Raw genomic sequence first — 18814 nt, 5'->3', positions numbered from 1 at the left:
TCAAAGGCGGTAGAGCATTCATCTTAAAAAAAAAATCTGAACTGCATTGATATGTACACCGACTGTTTCTGAAAAAACTGAACGCACTTTTACTGACACTCACTGGACATTTCACTTTGAAAGTGTCAAAAAATTTGCAAGATATGCAAAAATGGCTCAGAAAGGTGAAATTATGTGTTTGTTATCTAAAGCGGGAACATCAGGGCATCTACAGATGGTAGGCACCACCACATGATTCGGTAGCCATGGAGGAAAATGTATCATAATGTTAGTTGAACCATAAAATCACTATTATTCTGCATTAATAAGTGCAGTTACTAATAATATTGTGCATGTTTGGAAATACTGAAGCACCGAGCTTGAATTTATATGCAGATAAAATGAACTTTTATTAACAATAGTAACATGCAAATCCCCATTTTATAGGGAAAATGTAAATATTGTACTCTTAAATGTGTTTTTTGTAGCAATATCACACCGAATTGATGACAGCTTCAGGGATTATAAAATGGATGCTCTTTACCTGTTTTCTATGTAAAACTTTGACTGAATTAAAGAAAAGCTTTGGCAGTTTTTCATGAGACTTTTTGACATGAGACCTACTTTTTCCATATATTAGGGAGGGGCTCCTCTGCTGCCATCTGCTTATAGTGGTCATTTCATGTCTTGTGTTAGTTTTCCTACATCGTTAAACATTTAGTTTTACAAATCACCACATTAAAAAAAACATTGAAATTGGATAATATTTAGAGGTTTGAAGTGCTGAGGAAAGTGTGAAGCACATGATCGAGATCGGCCCACGAGTAAACCTGCTCTAAGCTGGCGCTCGCGCATCTCACACAAATAGTGCGGTTTCGTTTCACTTTCGCTTCGTTCGCCATTTCTCATGTAACATAAATGGAAGCTCTTATCAGTTTGGAAACGTGGTGTTTACACCAGTGCGACGTCTAGCAAAATTTAATGGCAGGAAAAAGGTTTGCTGGCTGGAGCGCTGAACATTCATAATTATTTTTGGGGGTCAAAGTAGACAAGCAACTCCTGCTCCTACCTGTGTGCGATCACCTCCACATCCTCTAGTCTTTCAGGAACCTCCATTTTGTTCAGCCACTGCTCTTTCTCATCGATCCACACCTCACAGGCATTCACTTCACTAAACATGCGATACACAGCCAGCGCGTCATGCAGCCACTGCTGCCGCAACACGGCAACTTCCGCCACCTCTGTGTAGAGCTGCTCCGTCTCTGACATGCGTGCTCGAACCTCATCCAGCTCCCGATAATACAGCGGCAACGCAACCATGTGTTTCCGAAGGCCCACCACCTGTACGCGGTGTTTATCAATACTCTCTCGGACACCTCTGTGCTTTTTAAGAAGAGATTGCGTAGAGTACTCATCATGACCAAAGTCCTCGCTAGAAACGAGCCGGTAAGTGTCCTGTAGCCAAGCTAGTACATCGTCCGTCTCGGTGCTGAACTGAAAAAAGTCCAGCGCCTCTTGTAGGTTACACAGCCTCTGTGTGGCCTGGTCCTCCAGTCTCTTCCACTCGGCCTTGGCCTCCATTAGTCTCTCTTGTATTCCTGCTGTACCGAAGCTCTTCTGGGTGAGGATCTGCTTGCCCTTCTTCATGGTCTGCTGAAGTAGTGCACGCCGTGCCAACAGCTCTCCAGCTAAAGTTTTGTGCTTCTGCAGCAGTCGCAGGACACTGCTCAGATCTTTTCCGCAGCTCTGCGTTGCCAAGATGGATGTCTTCTCCCGGATCCAAGCCTCCGATTCCTCCACCTCCTGGAAAAAGGCCCATAGCTCGCGTGAATCCTCCAGCTCCAAGCGGCGCTTTGCAGCCAACTGCTTTAATTCTTCTAGGCAGGTGTTGACGTGGTTGACCCGGTTACAAATGACCTGAGGGTCACACGGCTGGTAACCTGAGACAAAGTATGAAATAAAACTGTATGAAATAAAATGCTAATTTGCCAACAGATAATTGGTCAAATAAGAGAAAATGACTTGTGACTGACTTATAAGCAGTAAGCACCAATAAGAAAATGTAGAAAACTACATTAATTACACTAATTAATCAGCATGTTCTGCATCATACACTGAGTTTTTATGAATTTATAGATTTACATTAGAGCCAGGGCTTGCAAACTGCAAGTGTAATTTAGCAGTGGCGTGTAACGCAGTCCCTCTACTAGCCACTTTGGTAGGGTACATTTTATATATAATATATAAAAAAAAATTAACTGTAGTCTTTTAAAAAGGCATCTAAAATAATAAAATAAGTGCAATGTACTCATAAAAAATAAAGATTTTTCAAAACTTATCGAATATCTTGCTTGAAATGCTTCTAATACAAATTTTCCGCAGAGATACCAGCTGCACTTTCTCTCTCTCTCATTTCTCCATCAGCGAGTTACAGACAAACCCACTTCCCTTTACTCACTCGCTTCATTTGCTCCGGATGAATATTGTTGATGTTACAGGGCTTGAATTTCAGCCTGGGATGGTGCATATTGTGCATAATTTTACTCATTCCCGCAGATTGTGTGCTCATACCCAAAGTGTGCGCACATAAAGCTGCCTCTCAGTACTAAATTGAGTTCTTTTTCAATGCTTATTGCACTTAAACAGTCAAATACAGTTAAAATAATGTAAAAATGCCAGTCTCACATAAACACAGACAGTTATGTAACCAGTTGAGAAAGAAAACGCATGTGTAACGGTATAATGGATCCATGTGTCTAGTCTTAAAGTGACAGCAGCCTAATATACCTGCTGCCAAATTATAAAATAATATTAAAAATATCTCTATAGCAGTTTTTCCCCATGGTATCAATGTCAAAATTGTGTCCAGTGAAAAATGCTGAGTAGCTAGCCACAGTGAAGCCCAGATTATAGCTATTTTCAGGTATATAATACTTTTAAAGACATTCATGTTACAAAAGATTTCTATTTCAAATAAATGCTGTTTTTTTTTACTTTCTATGCATCAAAGAATCTTGAAAAAATGTTTTATCATGGTTTCCACTAAAATATTAAGCAGCAACATTGATAATAATATGAAATGTTTCAGCATATTAGAATGATTTCTGAAGAATCATGTGGCACTGAAAACTAGAGGAATGATGCAGAAGATTCAGCTTTGCATCACAGAAATAAATTACATTTTAAAATATATTCAAATAGAAAACAGTTAATTCAGTAATAATGTTTCACACTTTTACTGTATTTTAATCAAATAAATACAGCCCTGGTGGGTATAAGAGACTTCTTTGTAATGGTAGCGAAAGTAAAAAATAAAATAAAATAAAGGAAAAAGATTGTAAAGAAAACAATGTTTTGTTGAAAAGTCTTACTATTAATTATAGCTAATAAGAAAATACATCGCTAAAAACAATATAATTATATAATTATATATATATATATATATATATATATATATATATATATATATATATAATAGACAACTGCTAAATAATAGGTAATAAAAACCTGAATTGTTTTATTTCAAACACATTTTTTTAAAACTTTCTGTTCATCAAAGAATCCTGGAACAAATTGATCATTGTTTTCATTCAAATATTAAGCAGCACAAACATTGATATTAATAAGAATTTTTTTATATTAGAATGATTTCTGAAAGATGCAGAAAATTGTAATGATGCTGAAAATTCTGCTTTAATCACAGGAATAAATTACATTTAAAAATATATTAAAATAGAAAACAGTTACTTCAAATTGTAATAATATTTCACACTTTTACTGTATTTTGATTAAATAAATACAGCCTTGGTGAGGATAAGAGACTTCTTTGTAAACGTAGCATTTTTTTTCTAAAGAAAGTAAATATTTTAAAATACATAGCTAAAAACAATATCATTCTTTTACAGCATCAGCAGAAAAAAAAACCTTATTGTTGAGTCCTGAACCACAAATAGTAGTGTAATGGAATAGAGCAAAACAGCAGCCCTCTTGTGGAGCATTTTGCAAGTTCCAGATGTCATACTATTTTAAACACTCTACCCTGAAGAGGTCTCTGGACATCTCAGTGAAAGAAACAGATCCAGTAACTGTTATATCACAACCTTCCATCACACCTTGACCTGAGACGAGTGTTTCTGCATTAATATTCATCATGCTACTGTTTTAAGATGCACTCACCTTCAATAGTAGTGAATTTGAGAGCTGCTGTGTTGAGGGTTTGAACTCTGTCTGCCTGTATAGAGATGTCAGCCTCCTGTAAACTTTGTTTCTGGAGCATGTCCTCCACCTCAAGAAGATGTTTACCATAGTCCTTGGAGAGCAGCTTAACCTGGAGCGAGAACATAGCACTTTGGTCAAGAAAAGTGTGTTTCGATTGTGTCACCCTGAATACTGCAGCTTGTTTTAAAGGGGTGGTTCCGTGATTTTTTTCTAGGGTTGGTTGTGTTTATGGGGCGCAGTATAACATGTCTAAATACTTCTTTTTTTTCTTAAACACCATATTTTTTTAATATATTACCTTTATTCCACACCGCTGTCTCCACTGTCCATCAAATGGTTCTTTTACTTCCTGCTTATATGAAGTAGCCTAGAAATCTAGACGCACCCTAGCAGCAGCAAATTTAATCTGCCCGCGAATGTCGTCTAGCAACTCTCAATACCCTTCTGAGCTGTTTTCCCCTAACTCTTGCCGGGCCAATCACATCGTGTATAGAGTCGGTGGGCGGGGCCATAATGACGACGGCCGAGTTGCGTTTGCGTGCTTCTAGTAAACACAGAAACTGGCGAACTGCGGTCTTTCGAATCAGCTTTGACCGCGACTCTGGAAGACTTGAAGTTGAGCTTTACTCTGAGAAAAGAACAAAGAACGGCACTGAAGTCATTCTTAAAAAGGGAAGATGTGTTTGGAGTTTTGCTGACCGGATACGGCTAATGTTTAATCTATCAACAAGCTCCGTTTCACCTTCGTTGCTCTGGTTGGTGTAGCGCTATCCTATCACGTGCAGAGGGAGTTTGAAAGACAACCGTTTATCCCGCCCCTCGGATAGAGCCTTGTCAATGGTGAGTTTCCAGACCAAACCTCTTGATGTGGGTCTGGCTTGTCAGGCTATATATGAAGCCCATCCCTCCAAAAAACCAAATGGCCTTAGATTGGTTAGATGGCCATATGTAGATTCCTGTATTTTTATTGGCTGAAGTGCCAAGCACAGGTTGCCGGCGGAAACGCCACGCCCCTTACCATTACCGGCAGAAGTCACATCTGCGGTGGCTAGCAAGGGTTTATGATGTCACCAACCCAGGAAGAAGCTCGTTGTAGTCCAAACCGGCCGTTTTTGTAGGCTATAAACTGCCATAACTTTAAAAGACAATATCTCCGTTTGCATTGAACTTTCAGCGCTGTAACTTTGCAGATACTGTTCATGCTCAAGCAGCAACAACGCATGCAACCACCCCTTTAATACAGGACCGTGACATACATTGAAAGTAGAAGTCTTGATATAAAAAGACAGAGGTGTGTGTGTATGTGGTGTAATTATGTATATTACATTGTGTATATTACCAAAAGTCCCCACAATATAATATAAACCTGAGATTACCTACATTGTGTGGACCAGCCAGCGGTCCCCACAATGTAAATGGATTTATAAACATACTAAATTATGTTTTCGTGAAAATGTAAAAATGCAGAATGTTTCCTTTGATGGGTAGGTTTAGGGGCAGGAGCAGTGTAGGGGTAAAGAATGTTCAGTTTTTTACAGTGTAAAGTCCATTACGCCTATGGAAAGTGTGTGTGTGTGTGTGTGTGTGTGTGTGTGTGTGTGTGTGTGTGTGTGTGTGTGTGTGTGTGTGTGTGTGTGTGTGTGTGTGTATATGTGTGGTTTATCACAGATCTAAATTTGATGAAGCCAACCCACTTGCATCTCCTCCATCCAATCAATCATGTAGACCATCTCTTGGAAGGTCTTCTGCAGGGCGAGGTTCTTCTCCAGACGGGATTTGCGTCCCACCACCAGCTCCTTCAGAAGGCTCCACTGGCCGAGAATGTTTTCTTTGCGTGCTGAGATGCGACGGATGTCATAGTACCCTTCTGACTCCATCTCTGTGGCCAGCTCCACCACGACACTGATGCGCTCCTCGTATGACAAGATGTCTGCTTCGATCGCCTCATGTTTCTTCATGGCAGCTTCTACCGCTGGCAGGTCATAGCCGAAGTTATCCTGGGAGAAACGCAGCACCCGATTAAGTCATATTTCACCTATTGTATCTTTTTCACTACATATCTTTTTTTTCTTTTTCGTTCTCCACACCTGTGAGACGAGACGCTGGTTTTCATTTAGCCAAGCCTGCCTCATGGTGGTCTTATGATCGAACCGTTGAGCAAGAAGTTCAAGCTTTTCCTGGCGAATCAGCTCTTTTCTAAGAGCCACACCCCTCTCGTGCTCCGCCTTCTCTAGTCTCTCCCACGCCTTTCATGAGACAAACAAAATATAAGGATAATTCTGTGGGACAATGTCAATAACCATACAATAATTTTAATTAATTCATTAAAAATCTACAATGTGAATAACTAACAATAATATAACAATAAGTTCCATTAATAATGTTCACAAAAATTATAATATTATACACTACCAGTTAAAAAAAGTAAATAATTAAGATGTTTTTGGAAGAAGTCTTTTATGCTCACCAAGGCTGCATTTATTTGATTACAATACAGTAAAACAAAAGAAAGTAATACTTTAATTCAGCAAGATTTAAAGGCAAGAAAGGGGCATTTATAAAATATTTCAATTTCAAACAAAAGCTGTTCTTTTTTTAAATATCTATTAATTAAAGAAAAAATATATCATAGTTTCAAGAAAAATATTAAAGGCACAGTATGTAAGTTTCGTAGCTAGAAGTCACAAAGATGGAAAGCAATCTGGTGGGACTCATGGGGGAGGTAACTTAAAGTTTTATTAAGTATTCCAACAGTTCCTTATCTGTCTAATAAAATGCATACTATATTAAAGCGTCTTTCCATGTTTCCGGCGTTTCCACTTCTACAGAAGTAAAACCGTAAATCAAGGAAGCACAGATATGTCACTGACAGGCGACACAATGACACTGGCTGTTATGCTGGTTAAATCAAGAGAAAGCAGCTATTTTAACCATTGTTGGAACATTTGGGATAACGTAAGTACACAAGTCAACAAAATATAAAATATTTTAGTAGTTTTTGGATATTTTGATCTAAAAATTCTTACATATGGTGCCTTTAAGCAGCAAAACCTTTTTTTTCTGAACGCTAATTAGAATTAATATTATAGATTTTGCAACCAGTTGAAAATCAGTTTAACTAAGCGCTACAAACCTTATTGATGTCTGAGATAAGTTTCCCGTCATGAGGCACATATGGCTTCTGATTGTTAGCTCTGAGCTTACTTTGGATGGTGAAAAGCAGCACCTCCAGGTTCCCTTTCTCCTGGAATCTGGCAAAACAACAACCAACACCATACATAACCACAGAAACTGCAAGACATCTGTCATACAAATCCCTTTTCTAAGATGCCCTAAAAGCTGCACAGATATTTACTACATAACAAACTGTATGTGACTATCAATGTACATCAACTTCAGTCAGTAGGGGCCCTATCATACACCCGGGGCAATGCGACGGAAGGCACCACCATCAGTGTTTTTTGCTAGTTTCAGCCCGACACAGTTAATATTTTCACATCCAGCGGCATGTTGTTTAAATAGCAAATGCATTCGTGCCCATCAGTTCGCCCGTGAGTCTGAAAGCAAGGTGTGTTTAGGCTCGTTGGCATTTTGAGGAAGAATTACTATTTTTTTGTTATTTAAAGGGTGCGTTAATAATATGCGGCTATAGGTGGGTGCACAACGCGTGTGCACATTTATTACACACACAGGACAGCAGCACACTAACCTTTTTTTAAATATTAAAAATAAAATAATTTCTCTGGAGAAGCTTTCAGTATTTTCACTCGCAAATTCCAGCATGTAAATAGCGAATCCGCCATGGTGCAAACGCAACTGGCTTTTAAAGGGAATGGGAAATGAGACTCTCATTGGTTTATTGCACGTTACACCCAGAACACATCCATGACTCATTAAGAGACTAGGTTAAACCCTTTTGGACCATGCGCCTGGTGTGCCGACCGTTTTTTTCCGTCATTAAACTAGGAAAAGTTGATTCAGACACACCCTCAGTGCAGACCATGCGCTGAGATCATTAAAATGGGGCTCTTGGTGTTAAACAAGCCGCATTACTCGCAGTGAAAGTAACATCTCTCTGAAGTTTCAGCACATTCCCCTGATTGGGATATTTGATGAAAGCAAGAGTAAGAACAGGTCTTTATGTCAAACGGACTAATTAACTCAGAGCTTCAGAAACATGATGACGCACAGAGTAGAGGCATCCAATAAACATCAACACATCAGTCAAAGTTACGATACCTTGTGTTCAAATGCAAATGGCTGATTCTAAAAGGGCGACCAGAAATCTTTTATTTTCAACATGAGTTAGTGATTTTGTTTGTTCATGATATGAATATGCAAACACTTTCTCAACAGAATGTTAAGCGGCAAGAACACTATGTGTGGTCAGACATTAACTAGTTATGGTTTCCTGCCATTAACCAGCAGTACCCTTGTGATAAATAAGTGCACATTAGCATTCTTTACTTTGAAAGAAAAAACTTGAATGTATTGTCTTCAGACATTTAATTGCAAGTTATTCAAAATTATATGAAAATGTATTATAGTTTAAATTTATATTAAATGTAATTAGTGCTTTTTGACCCACTCAAAGGGTTAGTTCACCCAAAAATTAAATTGATATCATTAATGACTCACCCTAATGTCGTTCCACACCCGTAAGACCTCCGTTCATCTCCAGAACACAGTTTAAGATATTTTATATGTAGTCCGACAGCGTATGCAAGTGTAGGCACACTATACTGTCAATGTCCAGAAAGGGAATAAAAACATCATCAGAGTAGTCCATATGTGACATCAGTTAGTTAGTTAGAATCTCTTGAAGCATCAAAAATACATTTTGGTCCAAAAATAACAAAAACTACGACTTTATTCAGCATTGTCTTCTCTTCCGTGTTTGTTTTCAAACCTCAAATAAAGATTTGAACGGTCATGAATCAGCGTATTGATTCATGATTCGGATCATCTGTCAAACTGCTGAAATCACGAGACATTGGCGATCCGAATCATGAATCAATCCACTGATTCATGACCGTTCAAATCTTTATTTGAGGTTTGAAAACAAACACGGAAGAGAAGACAATGCTGAATAAAGTCGTAGTTTTTGTTATTTTTGGACCAAAATGTATTTTCGATGCTTCAAGAGATTCTAATGAACTAACTGATGTCTCATATGGACTACTCTAAATGATGTTTTGATTCCCTTTCTGGACATGGACAGTATAGTGTGCCTACACTTGCATACGCTGTCGGACTAAATATAAAATATCTTAAACTGTTTTCTGAAGATGAACGGAGGTCTTACGGGTGAGGAACGACATTAGGGTGAGTCATTAATGACAGAATTTTGATTCTTGGGTGAACTAACCCTTTAAGTACATCTTTATATGTACTTTCATAATTACATTTATTGTCTTTAAAATAATTGTATTATCAAATGTACTGACAAACATTAGCTACATTTAAATATATTTAATTAAATATATTTGTAATTGTACATTTGTAGCCACTTAAAATAAATTAAGTTAATATTAATATCAAATAACACAAGTCAAGTACTTTACATGTGCTTTAGTATGTTAGTCAACACATCAAAATAAGAGTACTTCTTTAAAGTAAAACTAAATATTACTAAAACAAGGGTTTAAAATGTACTTTAAAGTAAAACATTTAATTGGACAACTATGCATTTTTAAGTGTGTTAAGAAACAAGAAGTCATGAAAGTGTACTCTCTTTAAGTACACTTAAAGGGGGGGTGAAATGCTGTTTCATGCATACTGATCTTTTTACACTGTTAAAGACTTGGAATCCCATACTAAACATAGACAAAGTTTCAAAAGTTAAGGTGGACGTTTGATGGGAGTATTTCTTTGTCAAAAATACTACTTCCGGTTAGTCATAAGTTTCGGCAAGTTTTTTGAGATCATGCGTCCCCTTTGACGTTAATGGGGGCGGAATTTCCTTGTATGGGCCTTACGGACAATTCTACCGGAAGCGCGTGAGAGAGAGAGAGGGAGAGAGCGAAAGCAACAGCCTACGCCCATCAAAGCGCTGGCTTGTAGGATGCTGGACAGGTGATGTGCACATAACAATGTCACCAAAAAAGTGCGTTTTTGGTTGCCAGACCAAGACAGTCCTGCACAGATTCCCCAAAACCCCGCGTTAAGGCAACAGTGGATGTAATTTGCTTTTCCGGATCAGCAACTGAGTTGCGTGAATGTTTATATCTGTTCGCTGCATTTCGGTGCCGACTGTTTCATAAACAAGGCCCAGCTCGACGCCGGATTTTCCCAATCGCCTAATGCTGAAGGATGGAGCAGTCCCAACGTTAGAAGGGTGAGTGAGACTGCTTCAAATGTCTGTGTTTTTTTTAGTCCGCTTACTGTCTACACAAACCACGCGTAAACACACACACACACGTGCACAGCTGCACTTCCCACATGTACACCTTCAAAGACAAAAATACGACGATATAATTCAAGTATAAATATGTAAATAACACAAGCCGCTAAGCATATTATATAGTTAGTGTATAACTTGTACCACATACAGACGTCCTGCTCTAGTCGTTTTTGCTGCTGCTCCTGTTCAACTGCAGCCTCTGGGTCTGATTCCGGATCATAGATGTATGGCTGTATCTGATTAAAAGCCATATTTTTATTTTGAATAAAGTTTTTTTCCCGCTGTTAGGGATGACAGCTTTACGACGCACTCGACTCAACACACAGCGCGCTGCTGCACACGTCATTATTTAGCTCCGCTCACACGACGCGCCCCCACCCGCTCGGCTTTTTTCGGAAAGACTCGGAACAGCGCATCTTTCTTATATAATTATTAAAAAAATAAAGACTTTTCGGAGATATGCAGGATGCAATACTACTCTATAGGTACTCAAGATTGACATGACACTGACTGAAACTGAGTGTTTCACCCCCCCTTTAAGTGGCCTTTTATTTCATGAATATTATATTAGCTGCAAGTAAGTTCAGTCAAAAAAAAAAACTTGACTAAGATTTGAAGTGCACATTCAATACAATTAAGCACACTTCTTTTTCACAAGGGTATAGGCACACCTTCGTCCAAGAACACAGTAACTAGTACCCTTAAATGGTAGCTTAAGAAAGGGCTGAAAGAACCACATGATTTGCAGTCATAGTTTGAGTATTTTCCTGGCAGTCATGGATTGTCTGCCAACACTCAGACCCCTGTTTCAATTACTCTCTCTTACTTGATAGGCTTCTCAATGGTGCAGTAGGTGGTAAAGGCTTGAAGCTGTTGCTGAACACCCGATAGCGAGTTTGCAAACTTCTGGTTGCTAATGATGCTCATGGTTCTCTCAATCCACTCTAACAGCTCGGATGCTAAAGCCTCGTAGCGCCGAATTATCTTCTCGGCTTCTATAGCATTGTCCAGCACCTAGAAAAAATCAAAAGTGTTACGAGACAAATAGTGTGCATGTATCCAATAACTGAAATGAGGTAATAATGCATTTAACAAAAGGTACAAAAACCTCTTACCTTTCCAATTCTCTTCCCTTCTACAATAAGTGCCTTCATTTTGGAGAAGTAATGATAGTAGGATACTACATAAGTGATGATTGACTTCTCATCTGGATTCTCTGTGTTTACATCTGGATGGGAGAAAAGTTATAGTTTTGAGTGATCAAATCATGCATAAAATGTGCAGCTGCTTAGCTGAATCAATAGCAACAAATATCAAATCAGTTTCTAAACTAGGGCATTTAAAGGTTCATCTAGTATTAAAGGGATAGTTGACCCAAAAATTATTGCATATGACTTTCTTTCTTCAGATAAACACAAACAAAACAAAACATTTAAAGGAAAATAATCAATCTATGTGAGTTCATATAATGCCAGTTCATATAATTCAAGTGTGTGACACTTGAAAAACCACACAAAGCGATGGCGATGATAAATCACATGATCCCTGTGGATGAATCAATGTCTTATGAAGCAAAACGATAGGAGTGTGTAGGTAAAATACTAATATTTTCTAATACTAATATAAATCATTCCTTTGGGTCTACTGTTATACAACCGTTCACGAGATGCATTAATTGTGTTGTGAAGCTCGCGGGAGAAGTGGCGGTCCTCTGTGCCGCTAGGTTTGTATATGGTTTACCGTCAAGATCTGGGCTTGACATTAACGCAGTGATCCTACTAGCTACTTCGGTGGGTTGAATTTTATTTACTATATATCTCTCCGTCAGTGAGTTAACACACAAACCCGCCTCCCCTTACTCACTCGTTGCATTTGCTCCGGATGAATATTGTTGGGCTTGAATTTCACTGTGGGATTGCAATTTTACTCATTTCCGCAGATATTGTGCTCACACCCAAAGTGTGCACACATAAAGCTGCCTCTGAGTACTAAACTGAGTTCTTTTTCGCTGTTTATTGCACTTAAATAGTCAAATACACACAAAATTATGACAAAATTCTGGTCTTGCCGAGTATTCTCCTAAACACAGCCATTTATGTTTTAAGTAAATGTAACCAGTAGGGGTGACCCCGAATAGTCGAGGATTCGATGCATCGATATGCGTTGCTGAATTCGACCACCGATCTCACGGTCGAATCTTCGCAGGTGTTAAGCAGGCACGGCAAGGAGCTTCATGTCCGGTGTGCGACCCCTTTAAGGGCGCTTGGCCGCGCTGCGCCTTTAAAATTCAAACACATTCAATGAGTGTACACACACACACACCGGTGGCGGCATTCGGTGCCTGTCCGAGGCGACTCAGGAAGTTGTTTAAAATCCTGCCGCACCATTTCAAGGTTTTATATTTAATTTATATTTCCCTCAAATCGTCAATGTATACTGATTTCACCATGTGCTACAAGATCGTGCAGCTCTTCTGTCAGAAGTCGATTCAAAATTGAGCTTGCGCATATATAATGTGCGCGTCTGGTGTGAGATCCTGAGACACGGCTCTGATATTCGTTTGCGGTGTGCCTTTAGGCACAATCGGCTTAGGAACATGCATGTAAACGCACTCAAAGTTCTCTTTTCCTCTCTAGGTAGTTAATTTTTTTTAGGTTTATTAGGTTTAGTTTATTAGTAGACTAGTATCCTGCCCCGCCCAACCCATTCACACACACACATAGATGATTCGACTATCGGTCGACCATAGAAAGATTCGACAATTCTGATTTGAATGTGTAAATCCTTAGTCGAGGACACCCCTAGTAACCAGTTGAAAAAGAAAATGCATGTGTTGTATAAAAATGGTATTAAAGTGACAGCAGCCTTATATACCTGATGCCAAATTATGAGATAATATATAAAAAATATCTTTATGGTAGTTTCCCCCCATGGTATCAATGTCAAAATTATGGCCAGTTAAAATGCTGAGTTTCTAGTGACTTTGGAAAACCACTATCGTATGGATTACCCTCACGATTGCTGTGTATAGGGACTCAAAGAGATTAATCATTTTCCTCAAAATCATTGTTTTTGTTTATCTAAAGGAAGAAAGTCATATACGTTGGGGATGGCATGAGGATGAGTAAATGCTGAGAGGATTTTATTTCAGTTTGAGAGTAAAATGGCGTTTGTTACCCTCAGGGTCTAGTAGTTTGGTGAGTCCGAGACTCTGTTCAGCTATGTTAAAGGCTTGCTGGAGGTTGTGTGTTGCATTTGATCTGGTCAACTTGTGGAATTCAATTAAATCAGGCCTGTGAAAAATACAAGCAGACATCAACTATCTATCAATGATGTGAATGGCATAAAAGAAAGCAAAGTCAGTATGATGTACGAGGTAAGTGTGAGTCTGTCTGACCACTAACCTGTGCCTGTGAATAAGAGCGTTGAAAGCCAGGCCATCCCTCCAGCAGGTGGTGAAGTTGTGAATGTTGACCTCAGGGTAGCTGGAGAAGCAGGAAACACATAACACTATCATGAAAAACTTCTCATGTGTAAGTAAACCATGTCTTTTTCTATAAAGACTATGTGAAATGATTGTCTCTGGGTTGTTTGTGAAAAAGTTACCCTGCTGTTTTCATCTGACACCACAAAAGTAGGGCATCTTTAGCTGAGCGTGTCTCTCTGTTGTCCTCGGTCTCGATCTTAATCACCTGAATCTGTTATGGGAAGCAACAATAACATTTTACTGCAATCTGAAATGCACAGACATTGAAAGATTGCATGCTCTTTAAGAGACCTATCACTGGCTTTTCTTCTCAACTCGCCTTATAAAGCAACATCTTTAACACTTTAACACACGTCTGATGGGATCATGAAGCCAAAAAACGTCCTATGCATATTGAATTGAAAGAATCGATAGTACACCAGGAGCAGCATGGAGTATCCCAATCTGAAGCTTTTCGAAAAAGTTATTTTTACTGTAAACAGTAGCAACAATCCAGGACCATAAACAAGAGCCATGTCATTTGGGATGCTATTGGTTCTGGAAACTGACTCATCTACGCTTGTAAGAGAACACGAACACTCAAGATGTCAACGTTTGGCAGTTTGAAAAAGACGTTTTGGTTTGGAGATGGCTTCACCTTCCCAAGAAAAATCATGAGTAAACGCTAAAGGAGGGGTTTAATTCCCAAAGCAAAAACATAGCAAAGATCCCCTCTTTTTGACTTCTTAAACACAGGACTGAAATCCAAAACAATGCAAGACGGGCAATGTATTGTTTACCAGGACCAACCACACACGCACGCACACACACACAAAAAGGTTTACTGTCTTTGTAGGGGCTCTCCATAGATGTAATGGTTTTATACTGTACAAACTCAATATTCTCTCTCCCCTTACACCAACCGTCCTACCCCTAAAACTACCCATCACACAAAACGTTCAGCATTTTTACATTTTCAAAAAACTGCTTCTGTATGATATATAAGCTTGTTTCCTCATGGAGACCTCAATTTAAGTCCCAACGATGACCCGAGTCCCCATGAGTCTGTGTGCATTCAGGTTGAACTCCCCACCAGGACAGAAAAACATGTACACACACACACAGACACACACACACACAGACCCAAATACATTTGTGTGTAAGCACATTATAAAACTACACTGTCTCTTGAGTGTCCCAAGATCATTCGTCATATTGAATTTCTTGCATCAAGCAGTCAATACATGATCAATATCTACAACCTCAAAGAACAGCACTGCAAAATTATGTATTTTAGTCTTGTTTTACAGTAAAAATGTCCACACATCCTTTAAACAAGATTTACCTGAGAAGCAACATTGGGTTAGATAAGAAGAATTTTCCTCTAATAATATATCTTGAATTAGGTTTATTTTTCTTGCACTGTTGGGTTTTTCTTTCTTTAAGCATAAATGTTACTAAAACTTAAAGAGATTAATGCTTAAAACAAGAGTAGCTATGAAGCTAAATACAAAGGTAAGAAAGGAAGTGTAAACAGACTTATAATGTATAATGTTTGCCTCACTGCTTTCCCATCAGCCCTCTTCCTAATCCCCCCCGCTCTGTTCGGCTGCTGCAGTGTTAGGCCTTACCTGCTGACTGAGCAGAGTGAACTCCAACAGAGATGGGGAGGGTAGAAAATGAGATAAATAGGGGAGCGGAGAGATATTCCGGCATACATGGAGACAGGATATAAAGAGGAATATCAAGGAGGGAGGCAGGAGAATGAACGACAGAGAGGGGAAGAGAAAGAATCAAGAAAGGACAAGAGGTTACGTGAACGACAGCCCCACCCCGTGATCTCTACGGCACGCTTGGTGGATCGAGTGACACTCCACCTCTCTCAGTCCCTGCATCCAGAATCACCACAGCATCAACTTACTGGGCTGCAGTCGAACGGCATTCTGGGTAGCCTGCCACTGCTTTACTGACAGAGCCAAGAGATGACAGGCAATACAAACCCAGAGCTGCTCTGCACTTTGTAGTTACATGGACACAGAGCTCTTTTAAAATATTCAAGGAGATGATGGGAGCGAGATGATCCTAGTATATGTTGTGAAAAAGAAGTACACTTTAGCTTACTTGTTATTGAAATAATATACTTTAAACAATATATTTAAGTGTAAAACGAATGCAATGCTTTCATACACTTAATTGCATGTACATTTAAATTAAAATGTATTATAGTTTAAATTTATATTAAATGCAATTAGCTCAATTTAGTGCTTTTTTTTTTAGTAGGACTTAATTACTACCCTGAGAAGCCAGACCCACATCAAGATGTTTGGTCTGAAAACTCACCATTGACAGCTCAATCTGAGGGGCGGGATAAAGGGTATGAGTTTCAAACTCCCTCAGCACACAATTGGATAGCGCTACAACCAACCAGAGTAATGTGAAGAGCTAGTTAACAGATTAAACTTTTGCCGTATCTGGTCTGCAAAACTCTGAACACATCTTCCCTTTTTAAGAATGACTTCAGTGCCATTCTTTGTTCTTTTCTCAGAGAAAAGCTTAACTCCAAGTCTTCCAGAGTCGCGGTAAAAGCTGATTCGAAAGAACACCCTTTATCAGCTTCTGTGTTTACTAGAAGCACGCAAGCGCAACTCAGCCGTCATCATGTTAAGCCCCGCCCATCAACTCTATACACGATGTGATTGGCCTGACCAGAGTTTGGTTCTTACAGCTCAGATGTGTATTGAGAGTGGCTAGACGACACTCGCGACAGATTCGATTTCCTGCCGCTAGGGTGTGTCTAGATTTCTAGGCTACTTAATTACATCTTTCTATGCTATTTAATAATGATTTCTGTTGTCTTTGAAACATGGTTAAAATATAATTAAGGTATGATAATTTAAAACATACTGTAAAGTAAAACTTTTACCCCCAGTGTCACAGACAAGGCTTAAAGGGGGGGTGAAATGCTGTTTCATGCATACTGATCTTTTTACACTGTTAAAGACTTGGAATCCCATACTAAACATAGACAAAGTTTCAAAAGTTAAGGTGGACGTTTGATGGGAGTATTTCTTTGTCAAAAATACTACTTCCGGTTAGTCATAAGTTTCGGCAAGTTTTTTGAGATCATGCGTCCCCTTTGACGTTAATGGGGGCGGAATTTCCTTGTATGGGCCTTACAGACAATTCTACCGGAAGCGCGTGAGAGAGAGAGAGGGAGAGAGAGAGAGAGGGAGAGAGTGAAAGTAACAGGCTACGCCCATCAAAGCGCTGGCTTGTAGGATGCTGGACAGGTGATGTGCACATAACAATGTCACCAAAAAAAGTGCGTTTTTGGTTGCCAGACCAAGACAGTCCTGCACAGATTCCCCAAAACCCCGCGTTAAGGCAACAGTGGATGTAATTTGCTTTTCCGGATCAGCAACTGAGTTGCGCGAATGTTTATATCTGTTCGCTGCATTTCGGTGCCGACTGTTTCATAAACAAGGCCCAGCTCGACGCCGGATTTTCCCGATCGCCTAATGCTGAAGGATGGAGCAGTCCCAACGTTAGAAGGGTGAGTGAGACTGCTTTTAGTCCGCTTACTGTCTACACAAACCACGCGTAAACACACAAACACACGTGCACAACTGCACTTCCCACATGTACACCTTCAAAGACAAAAATACGACGATATAATTCAAGTATAAATATGTAAATAACACAAGTCGCTCAGCATATTATATAGTTAGTGTATAACTTGTACCACATAGAGACGTCCTGCTCTAGTCGTTTTTGCTGCTGCTCCTGTTCAACTGCAGCCTCTGGGTCTGATTCCGGATCATAGATGTATGGCTGTATCTGATTAAAAGCCATATTTTTATTTTGAATAAAGTTTTTTTCCCGCTGTTAGGGATGACACAGCTTTACGACGCACTCGACGCAACATAGCAGCAGCGAGCACACGTCATTATTTAGCTCCGCTCACACGACACGCCCCCACCCGCTCGGCTTTTTTCGGAAAGACTCTGAACAGCGCATCTTTCTTATATAATTATTAAAAAAATAAAGACTTTTCGGAGATATGCAGGATGCAATGCTACTCTATAGGTACTCAAGATTGACATGAGATTGACTGAAACTGAGTGTTTCACCCCCCCTTTAAGCTAGTCCCAGACTAAAATGCATGTTTGAGTTGTTTTAACTAAACTTGCACTGAATTATCTTAAATTATGTCAGTGTTGTTTTGTCTTAAGATGCCCAACAGTAATGTTTTTTTTTTTCTAGGGCATGTTTATAAAAGCTACTTAAATGCCTAATCATAGCTTAGCCTAAACCTTGTTTGTGAAAAAGGGCATAAATCAGACATTATTACCAGGTTTACATTTTGCACTTTGTGTACTTTGTCTCAAGATGCACACCAGTAATGTTTTTTTCTAGGAAAATGTTAATTTAATGTCTTAATTAAAGGGGGGGGGGGGGGGGGTGAAATGCTTTTTCATGCATACTGAGCTTTTTACACTGTTAAAGACTTTTCCCATCCTAAATTCCCATCCTAAACATAGACAAAGTTTCAAAAACTAATGTTGGACGTTTGATAGAGTATTTCTGTGTCAAAAATACTCCTTCCAGTTTCTCACAAGTTTCGGAGAGTTTTTTTCGAGTATGGGTCTACTTGACGTTAATAGACCGGAAGGTCCTTGTATGGGCTGTACGGGCTCTTCTCCCGGTAGGGTGCACGCGCGTGACTAGAGCGAGAGAGAGGAAATGCA

At 39.2% G+C, this 18814-nt stretch overlaps 1 protein-coding gene across 4 annotated transcripts in view; it reads right to left on the bottom strand.

Moving 5' to 3' along the window:
- Positions 1-18814, bottom strand: part of LOC137043856 (spectrin beta chain, non-erythrocytic 4-like) — a 113674-nt gene that overhangs the window by 69868 nt on the left and 24992 nt on the right. For all 4 annotated transcript variants that reach the window (XM_067420331.1, XM_067420332.1, XM_067420333.1 and 1 more), the window contains exons 5-14: positions 14207-14298; positions 14005-14085; positions 13778-13893; positions 11716-11828; positions 11427-11614; positions 7331-7448; positions 6285-6443; positions 5892-6194; positions 4156-4306; positions 1049-1919 (exon numbers count right to left, since the gene is read on the bottom strand). In XM_067420331.1, coding sequence (XP_067276432.1) covers positions 1049-1919; positions 4156-4306; positions 5892-6194; positions 6285-6443; positions 7331-7448; positions 11427-11614; positions 11716-11828; positions 13778-13893; positions 14005-14085; positions 14207-14298 — 2192 coding nt within the window. The remainder of the gene's footprint in view (positions 1-1048; positions 1920-4155; positions 4307-5891; positions 6195-6284; positions 6444-7330; positions 7449-11426; positions 11615-11715; positions 11829-13777; positions 13894-14004; positions 14086-14206; positions 14299-18814) is intronic.

Source organism: Pseudorasbora parva, chromosome 16 (genome assembly GCF_024679245.1).
Source record: "Pseudorasbora parva isolate DD20220531a chromosome 16, ASM2467924v1, whole genome shotgun sequence".
In the NCBI taxonomy this organism is placed as follows: Eukaryota; Metazoa; Chordata; class Actinopteri; order Cypriniformes; family Gobionidae; genus Pseudorasbora; species Pseudorasbora parva.
This window is presented reverse-complemented; position numbering and strand designations above follow the sequence as displayed.